Raw genomic sequence first — 15349 nt, 5'->3', positions numbered from 1 at the left:
AAGAACTTACTGTTCCTTTGTTAAACCGAACTCGTGACTCACTTTTTTCGTGTTTTTCCAACATTCCGCGTGGGTTGTTACGCCGGTGAACTAATAGAGAGTGCGTTTCTTATTGCTTAATTAGATTTCTCCAGATGCCACGTGTTCTTTGAAAACTTTCTTTCTTAATTGGGCTTTTTCAGTAGCGTAATGTAAATTTTGATAGCGCTTCGGTCACGGTATGACAATAACTTCTGATTTGTTTTCTTTAATTGAAAGCTCCGTCAGTGAAAACGAGAGAAATCTTTCAAGGTTTTACGTCCACATCAAGAAACTATATCACAGTCAGGAAATCTGTTCTTTCATCATATGCTTGGTCCAGTTGTAGCTTTCGAGGGATGCATTTTCCTTTATTAATCTTATATGTTCCATTGTTTCTCTGTTTCACTGCTCCACTTCTCCATTGCTACACTGTTCCACTCACTGCTCCACTGCTCCATTGCTCCACTGTTCCAATGTTCCACTGTTCCAATGTTCCACTGTTCTACTGTTCTACTGTTCTACTGTTCTACTGTTCCACTGTTCTGCTGTCTCACTGTTCTTCTCTTCCACTGTTCCACTGTTCTACTGTTCTACTGTTCCACTGTTCTATTCTTTCACTGTTCCACTGTTCTACTGTTCCACTGTTCCATTGTTTCACTGTTTCTCTCTTTTACTGTTCCACTGTTCATAATTCACTTTTGCATCGTCCTCTTAACTTTAAGGAACCCTGGGTGAATAACAAACTGAATTCAAAATTTTAGATGCCTGACTACCAAAATAATCAACAACAGGAACATCAACAACAAAGACAATGGAAGAGGACCTGCATATCTACATCTCATACTCGTTTTGCAAAGAATATTGCATGGCCACGCGTGGATATACACTTTGTCCTTGAAAAGATAAATCGTTCGAATGAACGTGTACATGTAATGCTCTGTATATTTTGAAAATATATATTCATAAAATATTTAGGTACTCCTTCATCGCCTCCCTAGACAGTGTAGTTGTTGACATTTTTTGAGAGTGCTTTTGAAAGAACTCTTCCTTGAGTCACTGGGATCTCCACCAGTTTTGATAGTGGGTACATGGTGAAATCCTTCATACATGCATCAATACAGAAGAACATATGGGAATACATGGTCATTTGCATTCATTAACATACATTATTTTTTTTTCTGGTCTGATTTTCGCTATTGCATAAATAGCGCTCTCTACTGCGAGAATCTTGTATTATACGTATACATTAAGGATTACACCAAAGTACTTACCGTTTGGATGGCTTTATGTCCGATGACCGCAAGCTGCGATTTACGTGACCTGGCGTCGACCGTGACGAAAAATCGATCAATCGTGACCCACAATTCTCTTCGAACGCGGGTTCGACGGTCACAGTATAACGTACGTGCTTAGAATGTCTTGTAAAGCATGCGATGAGTTGTTTGACATTCCTCCACATGTGTAAGGCTTCCACCATTACAAATCTCTCTTGGCCATGAGTGTGCTATTTACGGAGGAGGAAGTACAGCAGACAATCGAATTCTTGCGTCGATTTGTGGCGCTTCGACCCGACGCTTTCGGAGAGGACGAACCGCTACCATTTCGAGTTACCCCTCTATCAATTTCTATCAATGAATTGGAAGGAGAGAGCATTGAATGGTGCACGCAGTACCTCGATAAAAGGTAAGGGCTGTCTAAGATCCTAGTAGATTGATAATTGAGCCATTTTGGCGTGAGATAGCTGTGTTTACTTTCGAGTGGAAACTGTCCTTCGTGTTGTGTGTGTTTACATATAGGTTTGAATACTGCAACGGGGATTGGAATTCAAAAACCTTCTGTTTGAAAAATTAAAATGATTTATGACCCCTGTCGTTTTGTAAAGAAAGAAACACTTTTCACGCTTGAGATTGGTTTGTGTGATTGTGGTCTCGGACGAAAAGAAACCAAAGAATTTGATTTAACAAGCTTGGACGGTAATAGAATTTATTTTTTAAAGCGATTTTCTGCCCGAGGTGGGATAAGCTCGTTCAGCAAAGTTAATTGCATCAATATTGTTTTATTTTGAGCGTGTTTTGAGCAAAATTGCTTCATTATGTTTAAAGTAACAGGTTTGAGTGCGTGTACGTGTAATAAGTTTACCATCGCCTCAAAGTTCAAAACGTGTCATTCTATCGCCAATATTTTGGTTGTCAACGTAAGTCGCCGATATCTTTCAGATATAGACAGTATATGAGTTACAGATCGGACAGTCTATATTTATCATGGGTGGGTGTTGATATTATCTTTTCGATAAAAGCTAGGTCAAACGAAAAAAAATCATTAAAAGAATATTGCAGGGTCAGGGCGCTTTATTATTGTACGAGAATTTTCAAAGCGTACGGTACAGTTAAAAGTTTATGATTACACGTACATCGTTTCGAAGGAAAAATAATTTCTACTTGACTAAAATATCAGCACATATTTGTTGCATACTGAATAAACGTAAATTCAAGTCATTCTTATTTTAGTTGCCATCACTACCCTGCTGAGAGAAAACCTGTATTTGATCATATTTTTCTGACAGAAGAAAGACAACTTTTTATTTTTTTTAAAACAAAAGCTTGAGCTTAAAAACCAATGCCTAGACTTTGATAAGAATGAGGTGACTGTATTAAGAGCTGTTCTATAGTCCAAGGGTCAATAAAAGAAATTTTATTTGCTTATTCGTAATAAGACTTGCATGTAAATATGCTTAAAGGTAAATTGGTAAAAAGTCCAGGGCTGTGGTCTAACAACACCCAGTGGTCCCTGGTGCCTTACTTTTGCTCTTGGGTGACTCAGGAATCTTAGTTTTTTTCATAAAAAGCATATGCTGGGCACCCTGGATTTCACAGTTTTGGAGCACTGGGCTCCCTTCAATTTTTCTAAGAGCACAGCCTTGAAGTCTCTAACCCTTTCATACTAGCAAAACATACCTGGTGTAACTGAATTAAATTCAGAAACAAAAAACTGAAAAACAGGTATCAGGTAACTGTTAACATTTCTTTTCATTGTGTGCTGTAAAGTAGAGACAACGTCGTACCATTGAAGACTGAAGGTTTTAATAACAGGATTCGTACATATACAAGTACAAAAGTGATATACAAAAATGAATAAATAAGCTATATTAGCCATTAGACACAAAAGATGTACATGAAACTACACTGTATTTAAACTTAAATTATGCAGATTCCAAGTTTGCACCTGCCATAATTAAAGAGAGTTCTATGCTTGAAGTATTTTAATCACATGTTGCATCTACGGGATATATACGGTATATGTGCAACTTTTAAAGTTGACAAACTTTGGTTCAAGCGGCTTCAGTGATGCTAGCAAGTCAGCATGAAGTGACCAAGAGTATTGTGACTTGTGGGGTGCCTCTGTCCCTCCCTCCCTCCCTTTGCTTCTTTCCTCCTCCCAGACAGGTTTCCCAAGTAGTTTGTTGGTACACATCCATACATGTACTCCAGGGTGGAGAGGCTTAGCAACAATATGGTATCTTGCTTAAAAACATAGCATGGTGACCAGGCTAAGGTTTAGGCCAGTACCTTGTGAGCTATTTAAGAGTCTATTCATCCATATGAATTCTAACTCAGTTCTCTGACTATGATGTTTTCTTTTAAGTGGAGCTCCTGAAGCTGTTGCTGCACTTATAACTCGTGCAGCCATTAATAAAATCAGCGCAAAAGATCTTTCCATTTACAAGCAAGATGAGGGAGAAGATGCTTGTGAGTAGATACAGGATGCATGTGCTCCTACTTTATTATAGTCAACCTGTATTACTTGTAAGTGATCAGTTGTTAAAGTCCTAAAATGGTTTCCCCTTAACCCTTTAAATCCCAGAAGTGATTAGCCCGTAACTTCTCCCTATAATATCCATACATGATCCTACAAACAGGTAATGAGAATACTTAAACTTATCAGGTAGAAGTTGTTACCTTGATTGAACACCAAATTCTCATGATTAATTTACAAGGAAATGTGTAGCAGCTAGAGGGGAGAATTAACTATCAAATCTTGGGAGTTAGAGGGTTGGATACTGTAATTTCTACTTTTACTAAGTGGTCATGGTCACCTTTGACTGAGTCCCAACAGCCTATTTGTGACCTTCTTTGGGAAAATGTACACCAACGATATTCCGTTAGATGGTCTAGACCGTTAGCTATCCGTTAGTCATCCATTAGATAAATAAACGAAAACCGTTAGAGGCATTAGTCAATTCGTTAGCATCTTATCCATAACCGTTAGAGCATTAGTTGAATTTGTTAGAGCGTAAGTTGAATTCGTTAGAGTGTCAGTTGAATCCGTTAGAGCATTAGTTGGATTCGTTAGAGCGTTAGTTGAATTCGTTAGAACGTTAGTTGTATCTGCTAGAACATTAGCTCTATCCATTAGAGGGGTTTTGCAGTCCGTTACTCGTATCCGTTAGTGACGTTAGTAAATCTGTTAGTATCCTGATCTTTACTTGTTGGAGCGTGAGTCGTATGTATAAAGCATAAGCCGATGTATAATTGATTTTTTTCTCTCTTACCCTCTTGTTATATGGACTGTTGCATGAACTGACTAAAAAGTTCAATGTAGGATTCAGCTAGGGAACATTAATACCTTGCCGAGCTGTGTTGATGAAAATTCTTGATATTTGGTGTGCTCATGGCCTTCAGATCTATCGAAGTTAAACACTATTATTTTATTTTTGTGGAAGAGATTAAAAAATTATCCACGCTCTGTTCGCAATGTTTTCGTTCTTGGCTCCAGGCTTCCTTAAGGTTGTTACCCTGGTAACGGATAAATTCCAACTTAAAAAACACCAAGCTTTCAAAATTCTTGATTTAAAACTCGAAGTTCTCAGTATACCGAACGATATTCTTCAGCCAGGCAAAAGTTACAGTAAATTGTATGGAATAGAACTTCGATTAAAAGAAACTCGATATAATGAAATTCTCGTTATAACGAACGCAATTGAGGATCCCAAACGTAATATAACAAAAAATTATACCCCGGTTTAATAAAGTAGAAACGTGTATGGTGAATGCATTCGCAATTGCCGGATACTCTGTTTGGCAAATGCTGGCAGGTCACGTACGGAAATTTTCAGAATTCTCAGCACAGAAATCATCATTGTTGCAAAAAGTACGGTCTCTAGAATTATACGGTGCTCTAAGGAAAAGGAAGAAGGACTGCAAAAAGAAGACCGGTGCAGATGTCCATCGGATGTCCATAGCAGTTGTTTTGCAGAACGTTGATTTGCCCGTCTGAAGAAGACTTGATTCGCCTGATCATTGGTGATTTTCACAATCGTCAAAGCGGACTCTTTCTGCGTTAAAATCCTTCAGCCAGTTACCTGTTTTCAAAAAGACTTTGCAACACCATTTTACACTTCCTTGCTCCGTACTTTTTTCGATCGACTGCTTGTACCATTTTGGTGAACCATAAGGAGGAAAGTGAAACAGGCGGACCAACCATTAGTGCAGCAGGACAAACCGTTAAGACGTAGGGACAAAGCGTTAGAATGTTTGGATTAACCATTAGAGCTTTAGGACAAACCGGTAGAGCGTTAGGACAAATCGTTTGAGCGTTACGACAAACTGTTAAAGAGTTAGGACAAATCGTTTGAGCATTAGGACAAACCGTTAGAGTGTTAGGACAAATCGTTTGAGCGTAAGGACAAACCGTTAGAGTGTTAGGACAAATCATTTGAGCGTTAGGACAAACCGTTAGAGTGTTAGGACAAATCGTTTGAGCGTTAGGATAAACTGTTTCAGCATTAGGACAAACCGTTAGAACGTCTGAAAAGCCGTTAGCTATCCGTTAGTTTTCTAACGTTTAACGGAATATTGTTAGTGTACGTTTTCCCAAAGAAGGTCACATTTGTTTTGTTTTCACCTGTACTGAATGGTCACTTAAGTGGAGCCACCAAATTAAACCAAAAATATTCTCTCAAGGCACTTCACTTGAGTTCAATTGTCAGATTATCTTTCTTCTCAGGACTTTTAGGATAAAATGGTATCTCTTTTCAAGTGTTTGACCCCTATTCTGTGGAATCTGTATTTAGTGGTCAACCTGTATTAAGTGATCACCCCTCCATTTCCTGAGGGTGACCAGGGCTTGACACTAACTTTTCAACTTACTAGCCAAGCGGTTGGGAACAACTTAGATGTTACAACCATTTTTGTTTGTTTATTTGCCAAATTAGCTAGTGGAAACCAAAAACCACTGGCCAAAACTGAATTTCTTCTAGTCTGTGGCTAGTTGGCTACTGTTAGTGTTGAACCCTGGTGACTGCTTAATTCAGGTTTGACTGTATAGCAAATTTATGCAGGTGTGTTAACCCTTTCACTCACAAGATCAGAGTATCACTTCTCTTCACTGTGCTCCGTACCATTCTTACAATTTTGGCTTTGAGAATTTGGGGTCAAATTAAACAATATAATCCCAAATTTTTATTTTCCTTTCTTCTCTTCGAAAATGTATAAATATTATAAGAGATTTTAATTTTTGGTCACCCATGTTAGTAAAAGCATCAAGGAAGTATTAATAGTAACAGGAGAAAAGTAACAGGTGATTTTTCTCCATGTATCAGTTAACCCTAACAGTCCCAGCAACCAAGACACAATTTCTCTGGATCAATATGTCACTATCTGTGCAACTGTGAACCCCCCTCCCCTCCCCTAGTCCAACAACAGTCACCTGATAACAAGTGAGGGTTTTAGTTGGGTTAGGGAGGGGTAGGTAGTGACATTGATCCAGTTTTGCTTTCAGTATCAACACACTGTCAGGTAGGCACAAGAGGAGAAGAAAGAAAAATATGAAAAAAGTCCAAGCTTAATTATCTGAATTTCTGCTGCTTCAACTTCAACCAGAAGCATGATTACATAATTCTGCCTGAAGTGAATATAATGAGGTACGTACCCTGGTCCGAGAGGTTCTCTTCTCTCTAAAAAAAAAATAGGATAAATCTCTTCTCGCTAAGAAACTTGGCACCAAGCGGTGACAATGAGCTGCGAAGCAGTGAGCAGTCGAGAGAACCTCTGGTGGAGACTGTTGAGAACCTCACTTTGGTGCATTCAGCTGTTTTTGACAGCTGATCAAATCTATCACTTTTCAACAGCCAATAGGAAATGTCAGTATCAAATGTTGTCGGCATTTAGCGCTGATTTTTTTAGGGAGAAGAGCTTTATCCTATTTTTTTTTTTTAGAGAGAAGAGAATCTCTGGGACCAGGGTAATAATGAGGAACAGTTGTTATCTAATGGATGGTGCAGATATGTAACCTTTCAATGTTTTGTCTTTTTTTGGTAGTACTGGACTCCTCCAGAATTGCCCGAGATGCTATAAATAAAGTTATAGAAGTTTGTAGGCAATGGAACAGTGAGCCACCCTCCTTTCAAAAGTCAAAGATGAAGTATGAATCATGTGCACATGCCATTAAGAACACCAGAAGAAAAATGGAGGACAGGCATGTTATCTTGCCTGAATTTAACAGTCTCTTTGGATTTCCACAGGTAATTTTGTACTCTTAAGATTGTGCTGAGGATGTCATTGAAATTTGTTCCTCTGTTTCCCCTAAGCTTTTATGAATCCTTTACACTTCAGAGTATGCAAGTTCTCTACACTGTTTTCTGTTATTTCCTATTGTTAAGAAGAAAATTTGTCTAACCGTCAACATAATTTTTAAGTTTACGATCCTTTCCTTTATTCTCAAGACATGAGTAATACTGTTGTAGAAACACAGGAGCTTATCTCTTTTGATGGCAAAAGGGTAAATAATATTTCTGATCCATGACCTGATTTGAATGGTTGTTAAACCTGTCATTCTCAGTAGAGATGAAATAAAACTTTCTCCCTACATTATCAATGCATTTTCCAGCAGAAAGGAGATGAGAAGAAGGAAGTACACAACCTAAAGGAAATTGAAATGATATCTTTCACTGACCTTGCCTCCCTGAATGTTAATATCGTGATTTGAGATTTCTTTTTTTGTCTTTTAATAAGGACTGCAGCAATCAAGCATTTTTCGCTGTATATGATGGTCACAGTGGAGTTGATGCTTCCAATTTCTCTGCTACTCACCTTCACTGTCATCTTGCAAGGAACAAAAACCTTGCTACTGATCCCAGACTGGCTTTGAAAGAAGCATTTGAAGAGACAGATGAGTGCTTTGTAGCAAAGGCAAAAAGAGAGGTAACATTTCTAGTCTGACAACAACAAACATATGAAACATATGAGTGAACTGCGGTTATGAGACGTATATGAGAACGATTCTTCGCAGTAAAGCACTCATATACATTTCTAGTCTGGCTGTGACTTCACTTTATTGCTGGTCAATATGAAATTTTTCTCCTCATTTTCAACTCCGTATTTTTACTGTTTGCTACGCTCATTTGTTAGATACCAAGTTGAACACAAGAAGAGAATTAATTAGCTATGCACACCTTTGTGTTATTCTCTATTTAATTGCCAATGTTTTACTTGTTTGCTTGTTCTGAAATTAGAACTTAAGGGATGCTGTGTGGTGAAAAAGATTATTTAGTATTGGAGCTTAAAAGTATGGTTTGTGTTTGTAAGTGCATCGTCCAAATCAGGATTTCTCCAGTTTCCAGAAAATTCCCCCCTGCCCCCCACCACACACACAAACATGAAATTGGTGCTCAGGTGCAGGATTTCAGGTTTTAGGAGTATGTAGGACTACCGGTATTTTATGAAAACTCATGGGTAACTTGGCTAAGCAAAGGGAGATCACCTCCTAAATTTTAAAAGTGTTCTTTGCAGTATATCCATATAAATAAAAACTTCTCTTCATAATGTAAAATAATATGGCCAAGCAAGCAGTTTAAGAGAATGACACCAGCTGCATTGTATTGTGTTGCCAATATTCATTAAATTTGTAGACCTTAACCAAGGATAACGTGGTGCTTTCTTAACAAATTTTAAGTTTGTCTCTTTTAACTCCAAAACTTTTAGGGTCTTCGAAGTGGTTCTACTGGCGTAGCTGTATTTATAAAGGGTGAATCACTTTATGTTGCATGGTTAGGAGATTCACAGGTCGTACTGTGTAAAGCTGGACAGCACCATCTCCTCATGGATCCCCATAAACCAAATAGAGAGGTATGGTGTAACACTAGTAACTTGGTTGAGTAGATAGACAGTGGGCTCATTTGTTGCAAAAATATAAACTGCTTTCTAAGGCCTGGTTCAGATGCTGCTCCCCTCATGTGTGAAACCTAATTCAATCAGGTTCGACTTGTTGATCCAGTACCAAATTTTCTGAAGTAATGTTCTAAGAACTAAATGGCAGACAGTAAGAAGAATTACATGTACAACTGTGATCTTGTGAGTGAAAGGGTTAATAAGCAAGAGTGGTTTGGTGGAAGTTCTCCTCTGTGTTTTCTAGCACAGCAACTAGTGTGGACTATATTCAGCAACATGTTTAAGTTTTTGAAATTGTTATTTTTTACTTTTTTGGATACAAATGTTTACAAAAAAGATAAATTTCTTCTAGGATGAAAGACAGCGTATTGAAGCTCTTGGAGGTTGTGTTGTGTTCTTTGGTGCTTGGCGAGTAAATGGAAGTCTTTCAGTCTCAAGAGCTATTGGTGATGCTGAGCACAAGCCTTACATCAGTGGAGAGCCAGACACAGAGGAATTGGATCTTGAAGGTAACATACATTATTACACGACTCGGGCAGTCAGAGGGCCAATAACTAAAATTAACCAATCAAAATGCTCTATTGCCGGTCAATATTCTCTCAGTATTGGACTGGGCACCATCCCGAATGGTCCCGAATGGTCCCGAATGATACTGCACTTGTGTCCCTTTGAACTTCAGTCGTATAATAATTCTCTTATTAACCAAGCTTGCTCGGGACCGTACTGGAAGAATATCGGCCCTCAGTCTTTTTTGTACGAACCGAGCTGCACTCAGTCTGTACTGTCAAGACCTCAGGCTGATATTCTCCCAGTACGGCCCTCACGCTTGGTTAATAGGCTATATGTATTTCCTCAAATAAGTGCCTTGGGGGCTTATTTAAAATTTCAGCCAAAGAGGGGGGCTAATCAGAGGGAGGTGCTTTATTCTTGTCCATGATCTTCGATCCTGTTTTTAGTTATTTAATAGATCTACTTATTATTTGTATTCTTACAGAAATTATGTTTTATTTCTAATTGTACATACATGTACACGTTTTAACGAGAACTTCTGTACTCCTAGGTGTCACGTGTTTAAATAAAGGATTGATTGATTGATTGATTGAGAGGGGTGCCACATAATTGTTCTCCTGTACAGTAGAATCTTGATTTAACGAACCTCTATATAATGAAGTCCCCGGTTTAACAAATGATACTTTTCAGCCCGGCTAAAGTTACGGTAAAATGTATGCGACAGAACCTTGATATAATGAATCTCCATATAACGAAATTCTCATCATAATGAACACAATACAGGAGCCCAAGCATATACAGATACCCTGCTATGACTAACAAATGTCAACATGTGACAGACCAACAATCAAAATCCTCATTGGATTAACAACTCTAGTACAGTAGGCAGAACAGTGCAGTACTATACAGTAGTGGTCTGTTGTTTTAATGCTGGACACACTGTTCATGTTCATTATGATATTTGACGAGTCAGGCACAAAAGAATGGAAATTTCTGTGCTCCTTCTCTTCAATGAAAGATGCACTTTAATGCAAGACAAAATGTGAGACAGTTAGAAAAGTTTTTTTGGTTAAGCATCTTGATTAGCAATTTTAATTGTAGAGTAAAGATTGACAAAAAATGAGGCAATTTCATTGGAAGAATTTTTGATTGGGTATCGCGATGAGCAATTTTGGGAGTAAAGTAAGGTGGTTTTCTCTTGTTTAAGTTAGTTTTCTGTTCGGTTGTGCTATTCATTAACCTTTTCATTAAGACATTTGACAAGCCAGTCGCAATTGTTAAAATTTTGTTGAATTGTTTAGTTTCTGGTGCTGTAGCTATGTACAGATCTGTACAGTGTACTGTAGCTTCAAAGAGACTAAAGCACAACATCACACACACATACACACACACACACACACACACACACACACACACACACACAAAAGAGACAATTATTTACCATACCTCGAATAACGAGCATTTTGCTTTTTTTTTCTGTAAATTCATTAAATTGAGGTTTTTGGTATAACAAACCCTTGACATAACAAACCAGTTTCCCCAGTCCCTTGGCACTTCATTAAATTGAGCTTCCACTGTATTGATTCAGCTGTATTTTAAGCTTAAACAGTTCAAATTAAATTGGCAATAAAAACTGCTTTTCCTTGTTTCCCTGCTATTTAAGATCCTATCAAATACCCTTTCTCCTAGTGAAGCAGTCATACAGTAGTCAAGTAGGTCATTCCTCTAGTAAGCCCTCTCCCCACCCCCCCTAAAAATTGTTTGTAACAAAACAGACCCTTGAGATGCTGAAAAGGGAGAATGTTAATAGGACAAGTGTCTTAAAAGAAAAACTTGGTGCAAGGTATTGTTAGTGTTAAATAACATGTTCATATTACTAGCACTCCATTGTATCTTGAAATCTTTACTCTTTTAACTTTCTGCACAGGTGATGAAGATTTCCTAATCTTAGCCTGTGATGGATTGTGGGATGTAATTAAACCATCTGAGGCTGTGAATGCTGTGTGTCAGTATCTTGCTGAAGGGGGAGATAGAGCATCTGTAGCAAAGTGTCTTGTGGATGGTGCTAAAGATGCAGGCTCTAATGACAACATTTCGGTAGTTGTTGTCTTCTTAGACTCTCACAAGAAAGATGTCTGTGAACAAGAAGTTTGTGACAGTGTTTCCAGGTTATCATCAAGCAGTGCAGATCAACACGTGCCTTTTACCAAGAATGGTAGTAATTCTTCTGAAAATGGCACCAACCAAGAAACTAATTGTGGAGACTTGGGTGAAAAATCATCAGCACTACCTTGTAAACTCTCACCAAAATCACTCAAGAAATCCTGTGAACCATCATCTAAATCTGCTGAGGATGGAGGTCCAATAAAAGAAGAGAATTCTCCAATGACATGATATTAAATCAGCTCTACAAACCACATCAGTCGCCTTTCATTCTCTTTTATAAAATATTTTTTAAAGAGAAATTTTTATAACATCAAATTTTTGAAGATATGACTACAATTCCTACAAAAAAAAAAGTTTTCACCATAAAACAGTGGTGGCCAATTTCTATCAACTATGCCAGTGCTTTAAGTCACTTTATGTGTTAATGAATGTAAAAGAAAAATGAAATGCTCAGTCATCTGTAGGAAAGAGGTTCATCGAGGCTGAGAAAAATGTTTTTAAGAACTTATTTATTAATTTATTAGAGATGCTCCCTTGAAATACAGTTGGACAGACTCAAAGTTTTTTTGCTGTAAGTTGAAGTGAACAAAATTGTGGTAATCCAATTTTGACCAGGGAATATGACTTATTAGTCCCTTTTAGACATCACAACTGTTTTGCAAGAGATCTGCAACATGATTTCAAGACAACTTCAAACAATGAATTCTCATAGATCCATCTCCACTTTCATTATTTGCATGTTGTTTAAAAGCTTGTAACAATCACCAAACTTTGTGTGTAGCAGTGCTTATAATTGACAAATATTGTGGATTAATTAGTGCATTCATTGAAATGCAACTTATTGAAGGTGCATTAAGAGGGAATCACCTTCATGACAGCAAATCATATAGAATAATGTTAAACATTAATTACCATGTATTGTTGTTAATGCAAGTTAACCATATGTAAAGTTAAGCCATGTGTAAAGAAATATCTGTTAATAATTTTTTTGTAATTAAAAACTGTTTACAGTAAATTAGCCCTTTGGCCCCTGACAGTGACCAGCATCTAATTTCTCCTTACAATATCACCCCTGAAACACACTTTAAGGTCCTGAGAATAAAGAACATGATCATTAACTAAAGAAGCTGTAGATTGTTAAACAAATTCTCCTTGTTAGTACCTTAGGAAATGTATGGAGAATTTGCACACTGATGTTAGGGAGTGAAGGGTCAAGTAAACAGAACATTGTTAGATTATGATTACAATGGACGAGGAATTTTTAGTAAAATATTTTATCAATGTTATTAACTGAGAAGCAAGATATTTAACTGATGCATATTACTATAATACATTTTAAACTTATATGGAAAGGTATGATCTGTGGTGTGTGAGATCATTCTGTGACTTTGATTAATGTTGGGTAGAAAAGTGGCAATTTTATATGATTCACATGACTGGATATCAAAAATTATTCCTATAACTCTTGGAGTAATCAGCATCTTATTTCTGCCTTGAGATCACGACAATGAAGTAAATTATCATCAACCCAAGAAGCTTTGTTTGTGAACGAAATTCTCCTTGTCAGCTGTCACGAAGCTAAGAGAAGATTCCTGTTCTCCACTTAAAACACTTTATTACTCATCTTAAACTTCTGAAAACCTCACAAAATCTTACGATCTCGAACCTTACTCATAGTAGCCGATTACGTCATACCATTTCTAAAATACTATTTTTAGCAGTACGAACATTGTAGACGCTAATGATATATCCTTAAAATAAGTCAATAGAATGTTCCGGAATATGGAGAAGTTTCTAGCACAGCTTATAAAAATAGCGATGTGGTAAATCAATGTTCTAAATTGTTCCCTTGATTTCTGGAAACTTCGTCACACAGTACCTGAGGAAATGTTTAGAGAACAGTTGGGAGAGTATGGATACCGATGTTACGGTGTAAAGGGTTAATAAGACTTACCAGAATTTGAGATATTTTCACCCTTTATGAGGAATTTTTTTTAAAGAAAAACAAGCATCATAAACGGCCCGCATCCTCAAATGTGATACATCTACCGAAAAATGTAATGTATCAGGATACTACTCGAGTTGTTATTTAAGCGTTAAAAGGTTTGGAAAAAGAACACATTAAAGTTTTTACTTTTGTATTTTACCTAGCCATAACCCACCCATTAATTTATGCGTGATCTTATTGACTACACTATATTACGTGGCGCAAAATCACCGGGCAGTTATCACGCATTTTAACCCACCATTAATTTTGGCGCGATTTTATTGGTCACTTTACGTCACGTGGTGCAAAATCATAGGACAGTTATCACGCAATAATCCACGTCGACATTTGTCCTCCGATTTTTTCCGTGAAAAAAAAAACATAGTCAACACAAGAGTTTCAACTTTTCCGTTCTCCTATTTACATGGAAGGAAACCAAACTGTTTTTTTTTTGCTTGCTTGCTTGCGTCAATCACGCGCATTCGCCATCAGATCACCACTGGCTTTTTTACTGTGTTAACGCGCAGTTTAATTGCGATGTGAAAATTAATGGGAGGGTTATAAAATATATAGATCCCATTCTGGCTTGCTGGTATGTCGGCTGATAATGTCCTTGGCTGAGAGATTGTCATCAAAATTTCATTTATGCCCTCGAAGCTTCGCTTGTCGGCCAAATATTCATTTTTCGGACAATCTCTCAGCCGCGGACATTATCAGCCGACATACCAGCCGCCCGGAGGGGTTTATTTACTAAACAACACCTGTTTACGTCGATATTTGTCCTCCGATATTTGTCCCCTTTTCTCCCCTGCCCCCGGGACTATAAGGTTCGGATGGCAGAAAGATTACACAACCATTCTCTTCTCCCGTCCTATCAGGGGCCCGCCCTTTTTGGAAATTTCAGCCTCTAGAAATTCAGTTTAAGTTAACAAAGCGACGATAAAATAATGGCGATGTAATTATGACGTCAGCCAAATAGACTGATGCTCTTCTATCACGAGCACACACTCGTGGTCACTCGGGGTCAGTAGTGTGTACTTTTTTCACGCTTGGTCAAGCGTAAACATTACTTATGCAATACACATATAACCACAGTTTCTGCTCCGTTTCCCCCAAATAAATAAAGCTCTCAAAAAACGCGCGTTCAGTAAATAAATGGACCGGCTTTACTTTGCAATCGGTGGTTGGTTACATGTAGTTGAACTGAGTAACGCAAATGATAAACTGCTCGTAAGTTGCTTTTCAGCGTGTAATTGTAAGTAGCAGTTTTGTATTTTGGCTTTTCTTTTTTAAGAAAGATTGATTTCATTTCGAGCGTTGCCAATGAAGATGAATTCTTAAGCTAATAAAATAGTTTGAAAGTTCTTAAAACCATCGAACTGACTTCATATCTTCTGCATCAAAACAAAAAGACACCGCGACGCTCGCTTAGATCCTCGATTCCAAGCTGCGATCGGGCAGAGAACAGATTCAAAATTGGCGCGAAATAAATTCATCCGAA

The 15349-nt window shown here is 37.7% G+C and overlaps 1 protein-coding gene across 2 annotated transcripts; it reads left to right on the top strand.

Moving 5' to 3' along the window:
- Window positions 1-1398: 1398 nt before the first annotated feature.
- LOC111333531 (protein phosphatase 1E) lies at window positions 1399-13213 on the top strand. Of its 2 annotated transcripts, XM_022939122.2 has the most exons (7): window positions 1399-1704; window positions 3664-3767; window positions 7338-7540; window positions 8031-8219; window positions 9000-9143; window positions 9538-9694; window positions 11623-13213. In XM_022939122.2, the coding sequence occupies exons 1-7, from the start codon at window positions 1517-1519 to the stop codon at window positions 12087-12089; spliced, it is 1452 nt and encodes a 483-aa protein (XP_022794857.1). In that variant the 5' UTR covers window positions 1399-1516; the 3' UTR covers window positions 12090-13213. The 2 variants fall into 2 exon arrangements, with proteins under 2 accessions (XP_022794857.1, XP_088598704.1); XM_088742578.1 differs by lacking the exon at window positions 3664-3767 and having other exon boundaries at window positions 1514-1704.
- The last annotated feature ends 2136 nt before the right edge of the window (window positions 13214-15349 follow it).

Source organism: Stylophora pistillata, chromosome 13, assembly GCF_964205215.1.
Source record: "Stylophora pistillata chromosome 13, jaStyPist1.2, whole genome shotgun sequence".
Classification (NCBI taxonomy): Eukaryota; Metazoa; Cnidaria; class Anthozoa; order Scleractinia; family Pocilloporidae; genus Stylophora; species Stylophora pistillata.
This window is presented reverse-complemented; position numbering and strand designations above follow the sequence as displayed.